We start from the raw sequence: 20,825 nt of genomic DNA, 5'->3' as shown, positions 1-20,825 counted from the left end.
TAATGCCTAGGATATCAATCTTTATACATTGTATTTCATTTCATTTTTGACAACTTCCAATTTTCCAGATTCATACCTCGTACATTCTGTGTTCCAATTATTAATGAATGTTTGCATCTGTTTCTACTCATTTTGAGTCATGCCACATCAGCCAGTGGAGGTCCCAAAAGCTTTACTCTATCCATATCGTTTAGGTTGTCTCTAATCTGAGGAGTCAGTTCTTCCCCAATCAGATTTTGAGTCCCTTCCTACCTGATGGGCTCATCTTCTGAACGGATATCAGACAGTGTTTCAGGGTCATTCATAAAGTTTTCCAGTAATGTATCAGACAGTGTTTCGCTATTCATAAGGTTTTCACTGGCCAATTGTTTGAGAAGTGGATGACCTCTTCCTTCTGAGTCTGTCTTAGCCTGGAAGTTCCACTGAAACCTGTCCACATGGGTAATTCTACTGGCATTTTGCAACATTGATGGCATAGCCTCCAGCCTCACAGCAACACATAAGCCACCACAGGATGACATACTGACAGACAAGTTCATCCCTCTTAGTTGTTCCTAACCCCATTGCGTCAGCCTGCTTTGGGCTCCGGCATTAAAATAAAGCCACCCCTAAGTGAACTCCTCGGAAGGAAGGTTGGGCAATCTACTTCCGTAGTGATACTGCCTCAGAAACCCAAGGAGGGGTTGCTATGAGTCGGGTCCAACTCAACAGCAAACAACAATAAGCGAAAAGCAGCTGCTGAGCCCCAGGCCCACCTACCTTGGGCCCCGGCCTTAAAACAGAGCCACCCCCAAACAAAAAGCCTCCCTGTGTTAAGATACTAACAATTTCTACTGCGCTGGGATCTTGTTTTGAGAGGACTCGTATGGTGTGAGACTTTACAGAAGAAATACATTTTTTTAATTTTCTTGTATTGTTGTTTCTGTTTTAATCTACAGCTTTACTTCTTCATGATTAAAATTCTTACTTCCTACTCTACCATGTAGTCTGCACAAAACCTGTTACTGTGGAGTCAATTCTAACTCATAGTGACACGGTAGGATAGAGTAGAACTGTTCCATAGGGTTTCCAAGGCTGTAATCTTTGCAGAAACAGACTGTAACAACTTTCTCCCAAAAAGCACGTGGTGTGTTCAAACCACCAGCTGTTCAGTTAGCAAGCAGCCAATCCCTTTAACCACTGTACCACCAGGATTCCTTTGGTCTACACCAGCCACTCCTAATTCTGGTGCATTCTACTAATTACTGAAAATAACCTTTCTAAAACACTGCTTTTGTTGTTGATACAGACAGATCATTGAAATACAATAGAAAGCCTAGTAATAAATCTTAATATGTAAAATATTTTAGTAAATGTTATAAAAGATGACATTTAAAATGTACATGAAAGATTAGATTCTTTACTAAGCATTGTTTGGATAATTGTTTGGAAAGAAATTTAAAGTAGCTCCATACCTCATACCTAATGCCAAAATAAATTGTATATGGATTAAAACATTAAATATAAAAGTGAAACCAAAAGCAGTGACTGTCGGCTTTCATAGTTGAAGAAACTTTTCTTGGAATAAAAGCATAAAACCCTAAAGGGATAACCTGATAAATTTAACAACTTGAAAATTTGAAACTTGTATATATCCGTCAGCTTAATTGGATATCAACAAAATTAAAAAGCAAGCAACAAACCAGGAAATACTGGCAAAAATACGACGAAGTAGTTTTAATATCTTTAAATATATTAAGTGCTTAAAAATCAGTAAGATAATGTCTTATTAAAAATAGTTCTAAAATAAAGCATATTTTATATAAAGCATATGAAAAATGTTTATCCTCAATGATAAAAACGCAAACTTAAATATACAGTGAAATTCTATTCAGAATCATGGTAATACCCATTATTATTGAATAATTGATAATGGAAGTAGAAATTGGTAGGAAAAATTTGAAGGATAATTTGGCAACAATATTTTAAAAACCTTAAAGAATGTTTATACCTTTTAGTCACAATAATTCTACTTGTAATAATTTTGTTAGAGAGGTTTGTAGAGTTGTATGTGAAGAACTTTGTCACAATATTTTATTGATGGAAAATTGCAGGAAATATGAATATAAGTAATTAGTTAAAAGAAATTATGTACTTTTGTTTAATGAAATAATATGTCCCTATTAAAAATCATATAAGCTGATTAAATGGTGAGAGACTCATATATTAAAGCAAGATTAAAAAGTAGCATATGAGCATATCACTTTATAAACTGTGTTTGTGTATGTGTGTGTTTAAATAAAAATTGTGGATGAAAATGTGTGAAATAGAAGCACTCTCTGGAGGGAATTGCACTTGAATTATTTTCTTCCCTGTTTTTTTTTTTAATGTATTCCAAATTTTCTTTAGTCAACATATTACGTTTAATAATGAGGAAAAACGCAAACCAAACCCACTGCCATCATGTTGGTTCTGACTCATAGCGACCCCCATTGGGTTTCAAGGCTGTAAATCTTTTCAGAAGTAGAGTGCCTGATCTTCTTCCTGCAGAGCAGCTTGTGGGTTTGAACCACTGACCTTCTGTTTAGCAGCCAAATGTCTTACCCACCATGCCACCAGAGCTCTTTAACCAGGGAAAAAACCCTGTCACTTAAAAGTTAAAAGAAAACACAGGTGAAAATTGACTATAGAATTTTCTTCATCTTAGGCTTATTTCCTTACTCGAGACAACCTCCCTTGTGAACGTTCTTCTCTAGTCAAAACTGGTTTTCTGTACCCTAACTATACCGGAAAAAATAGTACTGCTTTCATTTTGTTCATTACCTTCCTAAAATACTCATTTTCTGTGTTTATCTTAAGCTCTTCCTGTGAGTATGAATGGCATACACTCCACCTTTTTTTCACTCATGGCAGATTGATTGATCACAGCTGTCCTTCCCACTCTGCCAGGAAGTATAACCATCCTGGTCATCTGTACTCCAGTTAGCCTCCACTAACTGATTCCACTGGGCAGAGGAGATAAAAGCTGTTTATTTTCCCTGGGCTGAAGCTCAACCTCTTTCCTCCATGAAGCTTGCTTTCAGTTACCTTTCTCCATTGTGATCATTTTCTTTTACTCCGACATCATGTCTGTCCATCAGATCTACATCCCCATTCCTGGAAAATTATTTAGAGATGCTTGGCCCCAGTCATTGTAACACCCTTAGAGTTTCTCCACAGTTTTCTACAAGAATATTAATTATCTTGATCTCTTTCCCCAAAGATAGGAAAACATCATATTCTTTTAAATAAATACTTTTAAATACACACGTTGAAGTTTTTAGTTGAAATATTTTATTGAGTAGTATATTTTTCTGTTTTCTAATTTCTTTCATTCAACTTTACGAATATAGTGAATATATCAAGAGGTAGTAAATTTCATATTTTTAATAATAAAAATATTATTTTCTTTGATTCCTTCTAGGATGGCCCCAGAAGTTGCAGCAGTAGAAAAGAATGGTGGATACAACCAACTCTGTGATATCTGGGCAGTAGGAATAACAGCAATTGAACTTGGAGAACTTCAACCACCTATGTTTGATCTTCATCCAATGAGGTGTTCTCATTATTTACAATTACACAGTTATCAAAAAAGTCTTTGGGAGATTGTTAATTACTGATAAATCAAGTATTCCAAGCTCATTTTCCAGTGTGTCAGCATAATAAAGATATGCATAAGGGACTTAGAGATAATTTTACCTAAACCTTTTCCTCTGGTATTGCTGTACCTAAAACAGCATATAGTGAGTTGTCTATTCACTTTAAGGCATTTCCGTGAAAGAATCTTCTCAGAATAATCATATTAGGTGATAGCAGTTATCATCCTTAAAAAGGTTTTTTTTTGACTCTGTAGACTAATTCTTTCATCAGTTCAACTACTTTCTTTTTTGTCCTAATTAGAATTTTAAAGAAATGAAGATGAGATTTTTTAAAAAAAATATATATATATTCTTGTTTGATTTTGTTTCTTTTTACTTTCTTTAGGGATAATGAAGTGATCACTATGCTTATTATAATTATTTACATTTTAGCATTTATTTAGCATATATATTTACATTTATGTGTTTGAAGGCCTTTGGAAAGATTTTCAGTATTTTGAGGGAAAGCATTAATGGGACTAAGATGTAAAACTTTGGTATAAAATTAAAAAGAAAATCAACAGAATGGAGAAAATGTTCTCCTGGCATGTAATAGACAAAGGATTACATAAGAAACTCAGAGAACCCCCCCTTTAACAAAGAGATAAAAGTTAGTTTATGAGGAAGTACCATGTACTGAAGAAACATACCCTTCAACCTCACAAGCTAAAAGATCCTTACTTTTAGCTAGAATGTAGATGAGTACAGACCATTAGGAAAATAACTTGATGTTTCATTTGTTAAGGACAGAGAAATGGTTCACTGATTTCACTACTTAGAAATTATATTCAGGAAGTAATCCAAAAAAAGAAAAATTGAAGAATTAGCCTTTTTAGGATAAGAGGGGGAAAAATCTAAGTGTCTAACAATATTTTTTAACTGTTAGTCTAAACAATGTGCTGTTATTGTTTGAATTATAAATTATTACTTAGCAATTAATAAAATTAATTATTAGTGAAAGAGCAGAATGCAGTATTTTATATAATGTAATTGTAATGTAGTAATTGGTAAGTACTTAGAAAAAAATCTGAAAAGAACAGGACATTTTAAATAGTTATTGTCTTAGGGTGATAGGAGTATAGGTCTTTTTCAGTTTTCCTTTACATATGAATCATTCTGGAAGAAGTTTTATATAAAAAATGAAATAGAGGATTTTAGAACTTCCTTCTTAAATCCTCTATTCTTCTACCTACATATAATCCGTGGGAAAATGAGTCAGAGATGAATTCATGGAGAAAGAAAGTCCTCTTTCAGATTGACTTCAGTGTCATTCATGTAAATGAGAATATGTAAAATTATTGTGTGAAAAGAGAAACAGATCAGGAAATGGATAGGATTGGCTTTTATACACACAAAATAATAGTAAAGAGCAGTATTTGGTTAAACATACAACCTAATGTTAGAGTAATGTATTATCTCAGTGTTACAGACTGACATACAATTATATAGACATTGCTTAAGATACAATATTAGTTATAGATGTAACAGTATGATAATAACACGCTTCTCTAATGTGGTAGCTTTGCCTTGTGAGTGAAGGCTTATTTGAAGTTTAAAGATCTTCTCTATAGCCAGGAGAAAATTTCCATGAACTGTCCAAAATTACAAAAACCTCAATTTTTGTATTTCATGCCAATTTTCATCAGTGCCTATATAAGTAGTAATCTTGTATAAATGCATTACAGAGTATTCATTCTGATTATTGCATGTATATGAGTATTTTGGTATTGATTTTATGTAACTGAAATTTGTATTTCAGAGCCCTCTTCTTAATGTCAAAAAGTAATTTTCAGCCTCCAAAGCTAAAGGACAAAACAAAATGGTGAGTTTAAAGAATATATAGACTTATATAATTTTATAGTTGTAAGGAACACAAGTTCAGTTCCCTTATTTTATAGATGAAATTGAAACCTAGAGGCATTAAGCAGTTTGCCAGAAGTTACACAGGATAGGTCATTTACTTGCAGAGCTATTAAGGCAAGGATCTCGGTTTATTTTTAGGCTTCTTACTCATCCACTACTGCCTCTCATAAAACTCAGTCATTTTCTTAGTTTTTTTGGCCAGCTTGTGCAAGAGTACAGTGAGGAAAGAATTTGAAATATGTACAAATGGATATCCACAAAATGGATACATTAAGATTTTGGAGATTTATCTATTGTTGCCCTGCATTCCTTTGCTCCCATTTACATGCTGACTTTCATGGGAGATGATATGAAGAGGTTTCCCAGATACTATGACACTTACAATCAATTTCTATTGGTTTTTCTTTCTTTTCTTTCGTATTACTCAAAAAAGGTTATTACTTATTTTTATCCTCATCTCTTCCTCATGCAAGGTAAAGCACATATATAGTCTATAAGGATATCTTCAATTGTATGATAAAAATTAACAGTTACGTTTTTGGTATTTTACTGTTCTTGTATGTTCTGGTGGCATAATGCCTGAGACATTTATTTGACTGCTACCCAGAAGGGTGGCAGTTCAAACCCACCAGCTACTCCTCGGAAGGAAGGAAGATTGGGCAATCTACTTCCGTAGTGATACTGCCTCAGAAACCCAAGGAGGGGTCAAGTCAGATCTGACTTGAGGGCAGTGAGCTTGGTTTTTTGGTTTATGTTTAATAAAAAATCTATGTACATAAAAATTGCCAAGTTCCTAAATTTAGGAATTCTATATCTATGTGTTAATTCTTAATCTCTTGGTGATTCATGAGCTCCCAGAATTCTATATGTGTATCTGTTTTTTTCTGAGAAGGGAGTCCATAGCTTATCTCAGTTTCTAAGAGGTCCCTCCCCCAAAGAAGGTTCTAAATCACTGCTTTGTGCTTAGTTAGCCTGCCTATTCATAGTGTTATTTAGGATCTGGGCCATGTGGGGGATGATGCCAATAGTGAAAGGCAAATCATGCTTTGGAAGACAAGAAATTTATATACTATTGTTAGCTATATTCTTTTGTATTGATGCTGGTTTCTCTCTTACTTCTGTGCCCTAAGTTTCCAGGTATCTGGAACTGGAAGACTTTATGACAGGAATGACTGAACATTCAGGAATGAGTGACTCTAAGCTATAAACAGTAAATTCACTATTTATCTGCACTGTCAGATTCCATTGCAGTCATTAGCACTGGAGAACTTTTGCCAGACAGATACTATCTGACTCCATGCTGTCTCTGCCAAATGAGCCACCACATGCAGTGCAGTAATTTGATTTCTTTATGGAGAACTGTGTGGTTGCTGTCATTGCTAAGCAATCACTCAGATTAGTCCATCTCTTTTGTTCTAGCCTGTCTCTCCTCCAGTCAATTTTGACAATGGTGGAAATACTTTCTTTGCCATTAATTAATAATCAAAACATGATTAAATATGTTATATTTTCTGCCTTCTCTATCTCATGGATCCAGGTGGCTAGAAAACTCTTCTGATTGCTAAAATTTCTCCTTCTTCTTTGTTCTCTTTCTTAAATTCAGTGCCTTTTTAGAATTTAAATATTGTAGTCTCTTACACTGGCCCCCCTGTACCTCCATGCCATCCATGTACCTCCATTGCTGTTTTGGTATAGCAAGAACACTTATCTGTTACATAAATTAGGAAATGAGAAAAGGTCATTTTGATTCCTACATGATACCTGGGACACACATGTACAAATCATAAGACTCAATCTGCCCATTTCTAATTTTTAATATCTTTTTTAGAGGTTTTACATTACTATTCTGTTACCTAATTGCATTTTACTTAAGAGATAAAACTGACATCGATGTTTCTAGGCAGTATACTATGCTGTAGATTTCGTTTTTTGGCTTGATTAGGGCTGAGGCCTATGGAAAAAAACATGTATTTCAAACTTACTAACTGCTTATAAGTTAATTTTATTTAGTAACACACACACAAAAAAAACTAATACTGGTGAAATATTTTTGTACATGTCTCTTTCTATTTGAAGGTCATCAACATTCCATAATTTTGTCAAAATAGCACTAACCAAAAACCCCAAAAAAAGACCAACTGCTGAAAGACTTCTGACTGTAAGTCATTGAAATTTTAGGGGGATTTCCTGTAGTCAAACAGCAATTAACCAATCATTAGAACAAAAGTATTTAGGTTTTTAATATAGAGATGTTAATGTCCTTTTAGAGCAAGGCTTGGTAAACTCTGTAAAGAAGGCTTGGTAAACTCTGTAAAGGGCTAGATGGAAATTATTTTAGGCTTTGTGAGCCATATAGTCTTTATTGCAGCCACTCAGTTCTGCCATTGTAGGCAAAAGCAGCCATAGTGGATAGGAATGAGTATGGCTATGTTCCAGTACAACATTATTTGCAAGAAGAGATAATGCACCAGATTTTGCCCATGGGCCATAGTGTGGTAACTCCTGCCTTAGAGAAAGCTCTTAAAAATGTTACTGTTATCTAAGATCAATTGTTTTTCATGGCTTCCTTTGTAAATTTACAGAATGCTCTGGGTATATTTGTGTGTTTAAAATTTTTTATTTAAAAAAGTCAGTGATTACAACAGCCCAGTAGTTCTATTGCATTGTTACAATATTTAATTATATAAATCTTTATACAGTAGCACAGTTTTGTAGAATTAAACATAGTAGAATACATGCGATTCTTTTTTTTTTCCTATTGTGAAATTATTGGACTATCCACAGTATTTATTTGTATCTCAATATAAGGACATGGTAATGAATATCATTGATATAGCCATAGATAAAATTTTACCTGTAATACAGATTAAATAGCTCTATATAAAGAAATTATTCATGTTCTTAACTTGCAGCATGAAGATTTTTTAGCTATATGTAGTTCTGGATTCTCTGTTAACATTTTACTAATACATTTTCTGATTTATTTGTATCAGTAGGTTCCCATATGTATGTCTGTAATAGTTACTAGATATAAAAGCACAAATAAATTTTCAAATATGCTATAGATGTAAAGACATACTCATGAAATTTTGTTTTGTTTTTACTTAGCATACTTTTGTTGGGCAGCCAGGTCTCTCTAGGGCCCTAGCAGTTGAACTGTTGGATAAAGTGAACAATCCAGACAACCATGCACATTACATTGAAGGTGATGATGATGACTTTGAGGTAAGGAAATGTTTGCAGTCTAATATTTTAAAACAAATGTTTAATATGGCCTTAGAATTTTTTTTCTAATTTAATTTTCAAGTTTGTTAAGAGGTTTAGCTAAGAAGATCAACTATACTGTTAATTAACTTAGATTAACTACACTTAGGAGCTCTGGTAGCGTAGTGCCTAAGGCACTTACCCTGCGTGTATTAGTGGTTTACCTGCATGTATTACTGGTTATACTTTTTCTCAGTTCTTCTTCTGCACAGAACTAGAATTATTACTCTCCTTATCACTATGTTTTTTCCTCCTTAATTTGCCTAAAGATTTTAAGAGGTAGCTGAGATTAGAATCAGGTCTGCCCCCTTTTCCCCTAGAAATCCAGAGGTGGTTGTTAGTACTCTCTTCAACCCTCTCAGTGTTTTCCCATCTCCCCAGACCTCCACTTCTTAAGTGAAAATTTTGGTCTTTCTAAGAACATACATAAAGGACATTCATTTCTAAGGATTAAAGGTTTTAAGAACATTGTATCAGACCAGGATAACAAAAGGTTAGCCACAGCATAAGTACATATTCTTTTTCACAAAAGAGACTTCCTAGATCATTTTTGTTCCTTCTCTATTATGCAGATCATTCCTGTTGCCTTTAAGTCAATTCCAACTCACAGTGAACCCTATAGGGCAAAGTAGAACCTGTACTGTAGGGTTTACAAGGCTGCAGTCTTTATGGAAGCAGACTGCTGTATCTTTCTCCTGTGGAGCAACTGGTGGTTTTGAATGGCTAGCCTTTCAGTTAACAGCTAAGCACTTAACTACTGTGCTACCAAGGCACCTTCATATACAGATCATTGTTGTTGTTGTTGTTATGTGCCATCCAGTCGGCCCCGACTCAAAGCAACCCCTCCTGGGGTTTCCCAGGCGGTATCTCTATGGAAGTAGATTCCCCAGTCTTCCCTACCAGGAGTGGCTGGTGGGTTGAACCACTAGCCTTCTGGTTAGCAGTCAAGTGCCTTAGGCATTGTGCTACCAGAGCTCCTGTACAGATCATTTGTTGTTGTTGTTGTTGTTATGTGCCGTCAAGTCAAACCCGACTCATAGCATCCCCTCCTTGGGTTTCCGAGGCAGTATCACTATGGAAATAGGATTGCCCAACCTTCCTTCCGAGGAGTGGCTGGTGGGTTTGAACCGCCAGCCGTCTGGTTAGCAGGTAAGTGTCTTAGCCACTATGCTACCAGATCATTAGCAGAATATAAATAATGTTAGAGATTTAAGCTGAAGTTCTTAGAAAATATTCTCCTTTCCAATGCTTGTTGGAAATTATTATTTTTTATATAATCTCTTGTAGGGTTTATTTAAACTTTGTTTAATTTCTCTGAAAACACCATAGAATTATTTTGAATATATTATGTTTATAAGAACAACTTTCTAATCAAGTGTGAGGGACTTCCTGCCCATTGGCAGATACCTCTTTATTACTGTTGGGTCTGTTGAGACATCGCCTACTTCTTATTTGCATTTTCTGTCTTCTCTTTGTTAAATTTGCCAGTGATTGTCAATGTTATTAATCCTTTCAAAGAACTAGTGTCTGATCTTGTTGATTCTTTCTATTGTTTTTCTGTTTCATTTATTTCTGTTCTAGTCTTACTTCCTTTCTTCTGGTGACTGTAGGCATTTTTGCTGTTCTTTTTCTAATTGTTGGAGATTATGGGTTAATGTGTTGATTTTGGTTCTTATTTTTTTTTCTTTGATGTGTCCATTCATTGCTATAAATTGACCTCTGAGCACTGCTTTTGCTGTGTCCCAAATTTTTTTGGTATGCTGAATTTTCATTCTCATTTGATTCGAGGAATTTCTTTAATTTCATTTTTCATTTCTTCTGTTACCCAGTAGCTGTTAAACAAGATGTTACTCAGTTTCCACATATCTGATTTTTCTTCCTTTCTTTCCTCTTGTTGATTTCTAATTTTATAGCATTGTAATCTGAGAAGATGCTCCGTAGTATTTCAATGTTTTTAAAATTACTGAGGCTTGCTTTGTGACCTAGGCAGGTACTTGTTTATGCCTATTTAAAACACAACTATATTTTCACCAGTGTTTCGCCTCTCTTTTATGATTCTTTTTACTTCTCTTTTTGTATCTGTCTTTTCATTTCTTTTTATACCTTTATTTCCCTTTTTATCTCCACTTTTATTTCTAGCAAAAATATAGAACTAAAGTTTACATGTTGTTGTTACATATTGAGTGGAATTTTCTATTCCATGTTTGCTTAAATTATACCTTTTAAATGTCAACAATTACTGACAATATCCATTGTGTACCAAGCATTATGCCAAGTAATTTCCATATTGATTCATCTAATAATCAAAACAGTCCTTTGAGGTAGGTATTACAGGCAGTCCCCAGGTTATCAATGAGATCCGTTCCTAACTGTTGTGTTTTTAAGCATTTGTTGGTAAGTTAGAACAGGTGTATATGATTCTTCTTTAGCCTTGTTTTAGTGCAAAAAGGAACTCTGGTGGCATAGTGTCTAAGGCATTTGACCGCTAACCAGAAGATTGGTGGTTGAAACCTATTAGCTGCTCGCGGAAAGAAGATGGGGCAATCTACTTCCATAAAGATTTACTGCCTTGGAAACTCAGTGGGGGTTACTATGAGTTGAAATCTATTTGACGGCAGTGAGTTTGGTTTGGTTTGGTGAGTATCTAGCATAGTCCTGTATGTAGTAGGTACCCATTCTTTTTCTGAATGTTAAATGAACTTTCATTGAAAATAATAAACCAACCATGCATAGCATATTTTCCGATTTAATCATTCTCAGATTTGAGCTTGATGAATAAGTTCATTAAAGGTTAGAAAATTATTATAGCTTATAGGAAGAATTGTATATTACTTGAATCTCCAGTTACTCTTCACTGGTTATGTTAAAGGAGCTCTGGTGGAGCAATGGTTAATGCATTTGGCTAATAACCAAAAGGTCAGTGGTTCGAACCCACCAGCCACTCTGTGGAAGAAAGATGAGGCAGTCTGCTTCCATAAAGATTTATAGCCCTGGAAACCTAATGGGGATTGCTGTGAATCAGAATCGACTCGATAGCAGTGAGTTTGGCTTGGTTTGGTTGGTTATGTTAATAACTAAGTCTGTGTTTTATTTTCTACACCATTTTGCTGAGCTTCCCAAATCTACCTTCTAAATTCTCTTATTTCTGTTTAATAATATCACCATACTTTTTCATCCTTCAAATGCAAAACCTTGCAGCAGGCAGTTGAGAACACGCTGGTGGGTGAGACTGACACTATCATTGTCTTCAAAGAACTTACAGCCTCAAAGAAAATTAAAAAACACCAACAAGTAATTTACAAGTGTGATAACTGTTGTGGAAGGGGAGATAGTGCTGTCCAAACAAAAAAACTCCATTGCAATTGAGTGGATTTTGACTCATAGCAAGCCCCATAGTGTTTCCAAGGCTGTGAATCTTTACAGAACCAGACTGCCTCATCTTTCTCCCATGGAGCAATTGCTAAGTTTGAACCATTGACCTTTTGCTTAGCATCCTAATGCCTTAACCACAGGGCCACCAAAACTCTTATAGAGACATATTATGGGGAGAGGAAAGGACTCATTGTAGAAATGATATTTAAACTAAAAATCTTAAGGTTGAATTGGAATTGGAAGAAGAGAGTGGTATAAGTATTCTGAGCAGAGGGAATATAGTATGTTTGAAAGCCAGGTGAATAAAAGGTGGTACTTAAATAACTAAAGAAAGTCAGTCTGGATAGAGTGGAAACAAGGACAGAAGTGGTCAGAGATGAGATTACAGAGCATGATACTGGCTGTTGCAAATCATATTAAAAATGTACAGTTTTATAAACCTAAGAGCATTCTCCCAGTCAATAGCTTATCTTTTCACATTTTTGGTAAAATCTTTTGATAAAATAAAGTTTTTAATTTTTATGAGGTCCTATTTATTTTGTCTCTTACATTTTGTGCTTTTGTCATTATATTAGATAATCCATTGTTAAAAGCTAGGCCCAACAGCATTGCCACTGCTATTTCTTCTAAGAATATTTTTGGAAACCATACATCTGACGAGAATCTAATGACCAAAATATATATAAAACTTTGACATCTTAATAACAAAAAGACAACCTAATCATAAAATGATAAGGGACTTGAGTAGATGTTTCACTAAAGGGAATATTCAGATATCCACCAACACATGGAAAGGTGCTTTGTGTCATTAGCCATAAGAGAGATGCAAGTCAAAGCTGTAATGAGATACCATTTCATTCCCACTAGGATGACTAATACTAAAAAGCAGAAAATAACAGTTATTGACAAGGAGTGGGGAAATTAGAACCCGTACCCATTCTAGTGGGAATGCAAAATGGTAAAGCCATTGTGAAAAACTGTGATGGTTCTTCAAAAAACTAAAAATAGAACTAACACCAAAAAACAAACCAAACCCATTGCCATTGAGTCAATTCATAGTGACACTCATAGTGACACTATGTTTTTGTTGTGCCGTTGAGTCGGCTCCGACTCATAATGACTCTGTGTACAACAGAACAAGTCCTGCGCCAGCCTCATGATCCTTGCTATATGTAAACAGCCACTGTGTCAGTCCATTTCATTGAAGGCTTTCCCCTTTTTCACCGACCCTCCGCTGTACCAAGCATGATATCCTTCTCCAGGAAATGGCCGCTTTCAACAACATAACCAAAGTTAGGTGAGATGAAGTCTGGTCATTCTCACTTCCAGGGAGCATTCTGGCTGCACTTTTTCCAAGACAGATTTGTTTGTTCTTCTGGCACTCCATGGTACTTTCAGTATTCTTATCCAGCATCACAACTCAAAAGCATCAACTCTTCTCCAGTCTTTGTTATTCACTGTCCAGCTTTCACATGCATATAAGGCAACTGAAAATACCATGGCTTGCATTAGGTTCCCCTTAGTCTTCAGAGAGACATCTTTGCTCTTTAGCACTTTAAAGAGGCCTTTTGCAGCAGATTTGCCCAGTGCAGTATGTTGTCTGATTCCTTGACTGCTGCTTCCATTGGTGTTGATTGTGGAACCAAGTAATACGAAGTTTTTGACAACTTCAGTCTTTTCTCCATTTATCATGATGCTGCTTAATGGTCTAGTTGTGAGGATTTTCATTTTCTTTATGTTGAGATATAATCCATACTGTAAATTGCAGTCCTTAAACTTCATCAGTAGGTGCCTCAAGTCATCTTCACTTTCAGCAAGCAAGGTTGTGTCGTCTGTGTACTCTAGGTTGCTAATGCGTCTTCCTCTAATCCTGATGCTGTGTTCTTCTTCATATGGTCCAGCTTCTTGGATTATTTGCTCAGCATACAGATTGAATAAGTATGGTGAAAGGATAGAACCATGACCCACTCCCTTCCTGATTTTAAACCATGCAGTGTCCCCTTGTTCTTTTTGAACAACAGCCTCCTGGTTTATGTACAGGTTCCTTATGAGTACAATTAAGTGTTCTGGAATTCCCATTCTTCTCAATGGTATCCATAATTTGTTATGATCCACACAGTTGAATGCTTTCCCATAGTCAATAAAACAAGTAAACATCTTTCTGGTATTCTTTGCTTTCAGCCAGGATCCATCTGACGTCAGCAATGATATCCCTCATTCCACACCATCTTCTGAATCCAGGTTGCATTTCTGGAAGTTCCCTGTCAATATACTGCTGCAACCACTTGAATTATCTTCAGAATTTTACTTGAATGTGATATTAATGATATTGTTCAATAATTTCCACATTCTGTGGGATCTCCTTTCTTTGGAATGGATGCAAATATGGCTCTCTTCCAGTCAGTTGACCAGGTAGCTGTCTTCCAAATTTCTTGGCAGAGATGAGTAAGTGCCCCCACATGGCATCTGTTTGTAGAAATGTCTCCAGGGGTATTTTGTCAATTCCTGGAGCCTTGTTTTTGCCAGTTCTTTCCATGCAGCTTTGACTTCTTCCTTCGGTACCATTGATTCTTGATCACATGCCACCTCCTGAAATACATGAACATCAGCCATTTCTTTTTTTGTACAGTGACTCTGGGTATTCCTTCCATCTATTTTTGATGTTTCCTGCATCATTCAATATTTAGCCCATAAAATCTTTCAATATTGCAACTCGAGGCTTAAATTTTTTCTTGAGTTCTTTCAGCTTGAGAAATGCCAAGAGTGTTCTTCCCTTTTGGTTTTCTAACTCCAGGTCTTTGCACATTTCATTATAATGATTGATTTTGTCTTCTCAAGCTGCTGTTTGAAATCTTCTGTTCAGCTTTTTTTTTCTTGTCATTTCTTCCATTTGCATTAGCTACTCTCCATTCAAGATCAAGTTTCAGAGTCTCTTGTAACATCCATCTTGGTCTTTTCTTCCTTGCTTGTCTTTTTAATAATCTTTTAGCTTGCTTTGTGATGTTCTTGATGTCATTCCACAGTTCTTCTGGTTTTTGGTTGTTGATGTTCAGTGGGTGAAATCTGTTCTTCAAATGGTCTCTAAATTCAGGTGGGATATAATCAAGGTTGTATTTTTGTTCTCTTGGACTTGTTTTAATTGTCTTCAGCTTCAGCTTGAACTTGTATATGAGCAGTTGATGGTCTGTTCCACAGTCAACTCCTGGCTTTGTTTTGGCTGAAGATACTGAGCTTCTCCATCATTTCTTTCCACAGATGTAGTTGATCTGATTCCTGAGTGTTAATCTGATGAGGTCTACTTATATAGCCACTATTTATGTTGTTGAAAAAACATATTTGCAATGAGTAAGTTGTTGGTCTTGCAAAATTTTATCATGCAGTCTCTGGCATCCTTTCTGTCACCAAGGCCATATTTTCCAACTACCAGTGATTTGTTTGTTTCCCACTTTTGCATTCCAATCACCAGTAATAATCAAGACATCTTGATTGCATGTTTGGTCAATTTCAAACTGCAGAAGTTGGTAAAAATCTTCAATTTCCTCATCTTTGGCTTTGGTGGTTGGTGTGTAAATTTGAATGCTACTAATATTAACTGATCTTCCTTGTAGGCATATGGATATTATCCTGTCACTGACAACATTGTACTTAAGGATAGATCTTGGAACATTTTTGTGATAATGAATTCCACGATGTCATTCCTCTTCAGTTTGTCATTCCTGACATAGTACATCATATGATTGTCTGGTTCAAAATGGCCAAAACTGGTCCATTTCAGTTCACTAATGCTTAGGATATCAATCTTTATGCCTTCCATATAATTTTTGATAACTTCCAGTTTTCCTAGATTCATACTTCGTACATTCCACATTATGATTATTAATGGACGTTTCCAGGTGTTTTTTTCCTATTTTGAGCCATGCCACATCAGGAAATGAAGGTCCCAAATCTTTATTCCATCCATGTCATTAAGGTCAACTGTACTTTAAGGAAGCAGTTCTTCCCTAGTCATCTATTGAGTGCCTTCTGACCTGAGGGCCTCATCTTCCATCACTATATCAAACAGTGTATCAGGGCTATTCATAAAGTTTTCTAGTAATATATCAGAGTGTTTCACTGCTGTTCACTGGCTAGTTCTTTAAGAAGTGAATGGCCCCTTCCTCCTTCTCAGTCTGTCTTAGTCTGGAAGCTCCGCTGAAACCTGCCTACCATGTGTGACCCTTCTGGTACATGAAATACTGGTGGCGGAGCCTCCATCCTTACAGCCACACACAAGCCACCACAGTACAACGGACTGATAGAGTGTAACTGTCCCAAGGAGTTTCCAAGACTGTAATCTTCATGGAAGCAAACTGCTACTCTCTGTCATGCAGAGCAGCTGGTGAGTTCAAACCACTGACCTTTTGGTTAGCAGCCAACCACTTAACCCCACTGTACCACCAGGGCTCTTCAGAACTAACATTGAACCAGCATTTCCACTTCTAGATGCATACCCACAAGACTTGAAAGCAGAGCCTTAAAAAAACTTATATACCAGTGTTCACTGCAGCACTAGTCAGATAAGCTGAAATATAGAAACATCCTAAATGCCCATCAACAGATGAATGGATTAACAAAATGTGGTACATATATACAATGGAATTCTACTCAGCCAGTAGGACAAATGAAGTCCTAGTACATTCTACAGTATGGATGTGGCTTGAAGAGATGCTGAGTGAACTAAGTCAGTCATAAAAGGACAAATATTGTATGATTTCACTTGTATAAAATGACAAGAAAAGTCAGATGTATAGAGAACAGAGTTTATTAATGTTTACCAAGGTTAGGAGGAAGGAGCACATAGAGGCTTAACAGTGATAGAAATATCACATTGATTAAAGATAGGATTGCGCAGATGATGATTTTAGTAGCTGTTAATGAGTGGGAAACCTATAAAAGGTTGAATTGGAAAAACTTGTGTGATAGGTAACAGATATGTGTCATTTAATGTCCATGATATGTTCTGTAAAATGGGACGTTAACAGTTTGAACGTTGTGTAAACACCATGTTATATGGAGACAGACCCTATATATTCTGTAGTTAAATCCTCATGAAACCTGTTACATTAAAACCGTATGAGAACCCACCAGGCAAAGATGAAGAGTTATATCCACTGGATACAGAAGTCTAGCCTTACCTGGTATGTGGCTGGACCAGGGAGAATCTGTGCCCACCAATAGACTGGGACTTGGTATACATCTGGGTGGAGGGTAAGAGTAGTACACGAGGGGTACATAGAGATGTCCGCAAGGACTGAGTGGGGAGAAGGTTAGGAGTGCCAGGAGCATAAGAGTAGTAGTGGCCCTGGCCACTGTAGCCCTGTTTGTACAACTGCCTCCTCATCATGTGCAGCCACAGCCTACACCACTCAGAAACAGAAGCCCGTGAGTGCCCCAGGCCTGGCTGAGGCTGCTTGCACCCACAGCAGGAGCAGAGGAACTACAGCATGCCCTACCCTGTGCCTGAAGTAAAAGGCTACACTGATGTTTGTCAGTTGAATGAAGCTGGGAGGAGGTGGAATAAGAGATGCTGCGAAGATTCGGATGTGCCTGGAGCTGCTCATTCACTCTGGAGGTTTGGGGTCTTTAAAACCATTAGGGGGAAATAATAAAAGGAGAACTGATTGCCCTTTTTTTAAAAAATATATACATATATGAGACCATGGATGTATATGCAATGCTAAATAGACATTAAGCAATGCATACCTATAGATAACAACAGTGACCAAAAAAAGAGTAGCGTCTGAGGCTGCTATGTACAACTGAAAACCTAATGGGTTTTGGTTTCTTGGATTGGAAGTTGAATCATGGTTTCATGGGACACCTCAGTTACTTGGCCTAATAACATGTTTGCTGCTTCTCTTCTACCTCCTAGTTCATTGTGTAGTGCCTAGGATCTTAAAAGTTTGCGAGTGTTGCATAAAAGGCTTAACATTGAGAAAATGTCAGTACTTCCCAAAGCAATCTGCAGATATAATTCCAATCCAAATTCCAACAGCATTCTCACCCACATTATGTAGAAAGGAAAGAGATCTCACTTAAGTAAATAAAGCATTTTTGGAGAAGAATAACAAAATAAAAAGCCTCAGACTACCTGATTTCAAAACCTACTGTACAGCCACAGTAGTCATAATAGCCTAATACTAGTATAATGACAGACATGTAGACCAGTGGAACAGAATTGAGAAGTCAGAAGTAAATCCATCCACCTGTGGAGAGCTGATCGAAGGGCTGAAATATATTACATGGGAAAGAGATAGTCTAACAAATGATGTTGGCAAAACTGGTTATCCATTCCCAGAAAAATGAAACATGATCCATACCTTACACCATACACAAAAACTAACTCAAAAGGGATCAAAGACCTAAATATAAAACCTAAAAGTATAAAATCATATAAGAAAAATAGGAATAATGATAAAGACTCTAATATGTGGCATAAATAGAATACTAGAAATAACTACAAATGCATGAACAGCAGAACATTAACTGGATAAATGGGACCTGCTAAAAGTTAAACACTTAGGCTCTTCAAAAGACTTCTCCAAGAAAGTAAAAAGTGAACCTACTGACTGGGGAGAAAAAAATTGCCAATGATATATCTGACAAGGCACTAATCTCTGAAATTTATAGAAACTTCAAAAATCTCAACAAGAAAAGACAAACAGTCCAGTTTAAAAAAAAAAAAAAAAATGGGCAAAGGACATGAACAGACTCTTCGCCCAAAAAAAGATATTTAAGTGGCCAACAAACACATGAAGAAATGCTTGCAATTGTTAGCCACTAAAGAGATGCAAATCAAAACAACAAGATACTATCTTACCCCTGGCAATAATAGCAGTGATCAAAAAACCAGTAAACAGCAAATGCTGGTGAGAGTATGGAGAGATTTGAATTCTCATACACTGTTGGTGGGATTATAAAATGGTATAACCCATGTGGAAAACTGCATGACACTTTAAAAAGTTAGAAGTTGGATACCACGTGATCTAGCAATCCCTCTACTAGGTGTTTATTCTAGAGAAAAAAGCCATGACACACATAGATATATTCACACTCATATTCATCACAGCATTATTCACAATAGCAAAAAGATGGAAACAACCTAAGTGCCCATCAGTGCATGAACAGATAAAACTATGGAACATACACACAATGGAATACTACTCTACATTAAAGAGTAACAAGGAATCCGTGAAACATAGCATGGATGAACCTGGAAGACATTATGTTGATTGAAATAAGTCACAAAAGGCTAAATGTTGTATGAGACCACTATAGTAAAAAGTCAAGAAAAGGTTTACACACAGAAAGAAACGTTCTTTGATGGTCACCAGGCATAGAAGTGGGAGGGAGGGAAAATAAGTAAAGAATAGACATGTATTAACTTGGATGATAGAAAAGGCAATATACAGTAAGGGGGAGGTCAGCACAACATGACCAATTCAGAGGAAAACACTAGGAGGTATATAAGAGAGAGAAACAGCAATGGTAAATACTATCACATACACCATCCTGCAGTAACAGTAATAACAATTTATGAATGGATACACATGTAGATACATGAGCTCAACAGGTATGAGATGGTATATGAGAGTATACCTGTAAGATAGATAGTTTTGGCAGAAATTTTCTACATATGTATTTGTGCATGCTGCAAATGTATCTGTGTACATAGTAGAACATACAGGGTACAGAGGTATGAAAACTTAGCCATAACCAAACACCTTGAAGGACTGAGTCAATGGACTTGGGGGCTTAGGGCTGTTGTCTTGGGACATCTAGGCCAGTTGGCATAACATACTTCATAAAGACAATGTTCTACGTTCTACTTTGGTGAATAGTGATTGAAGTCTTAAAAGCTGATGATCAGCCTTCTAAGATGCAGTCTCTCCCCATCTGGAGCAAAGAAGGGTAAAGAGTATTGAAGACTCAGGAAAACATTAGTCTCCACTAACCTAAAAACAGAAGAATTACACACTGATCAGGATCACAACAGAAGGTCCTGGACAGAGTAGGAAAAAAACGTAGAACAAAATTCTGCCTTGTGAAAAAGACCCAACTTACTGGTCTGATAGAGACTGGTGGAACTCTTGAGCCTATAACTCCAATACCTCTCAGACCTGGAACTGAACACACCTTCAGGAATCACCTACAACCAAACAATACAGGTCTATAAAGTGAACAGTAACATCCATGGGGAACATACTCCTCAGAACAATCAACTATATGAGACCAGAGGGTAGCATTTGCCCAAAAACAAAAGTTCAGAAGGCAGGAAGGGGTAGGAAAGAAGGACTAATGGAAACAGGGAACCCAGAAGGAAGTGAGAAGAATGCTGATTCATTGTGAGATTGCCACTAATGTCACAAAACAAAATAAGAATAGATTATTGAATGAGAAACTAATGTGCTCTATAAACTTTCACCCAAACCACAGTTGAAAGCCACACACACAAAGCTTGCAGGTAGCCATCCAAGGCTCAATTATTCTTTGTTCACCTGGAGCAACCAAGGAAGAGGGAGAGTCAGGAATAGGAAGAGGATATGGAATACAAGGCTAAGTGCCTCTATGACAACTGCCTCCTTTGCCTTGAGACCAGAAAAACTGGATGGTACCCACCTACCATTACTG

The 20,825-nt window shown here is 36.4% G+C and overlaps 1 protein-coding gene across 1 annotated transcript in view; it reads left to right on the top strand.

Moving 5' to 3' along the window:
• MAP4K5 (mitogen-activated protein kinase kinase kinase kinase 5) overlaps nucleotides 1-20,825 on the top strand; it is a 182,637-nt gene that overhangs the window by 99,794 nt on the left and 62,018 nt on the right. The window contains exons 8-11 of the mRNA XM_042781362.1: nucleotides 3,443-3,574; nucleotides 5,416-5,478; nucleotides 7,596-7,677; nucleotides 8,628-8,744. Coding sequence (XP_042637296.1) covers nucleotides 3,443-3,574; nucleotides 5,416-5,478; nucleotides 7,596-7,677; nucleotides 8,628-8,744 — 394 coding nt within the window. The remainder of the gene's footprint in view (nucleotides 1-3,442; nucleotides 3,575-5,415; nucleotides 5,479-7,595; nucleotides 7,678-8,627; nucleotides 8,745-20,825) is intronic.

The sequence above is a fragment of the Orycteropus afer genome, unplaced genomic scaffold (assembly GCF_000298275.1).
Source record: "Orycteropus afer afer isolate SDZICR_OR568_19922 unplaced genomic scaffold, OryAfe1.0 scaffold00111, whole genome shotgun sequence".
NCBI lineage: Eukaryota > Metazoa > Chordata > Mammalia > Tubulidentata > Orycteropodidae > Orycteropus > Orycteropus afer.
The sequence above is the reverse complement of the archived record's forward strand: the minus strand, read 5'-3'. Positions and strand labels throughout refer to the sequence as shown.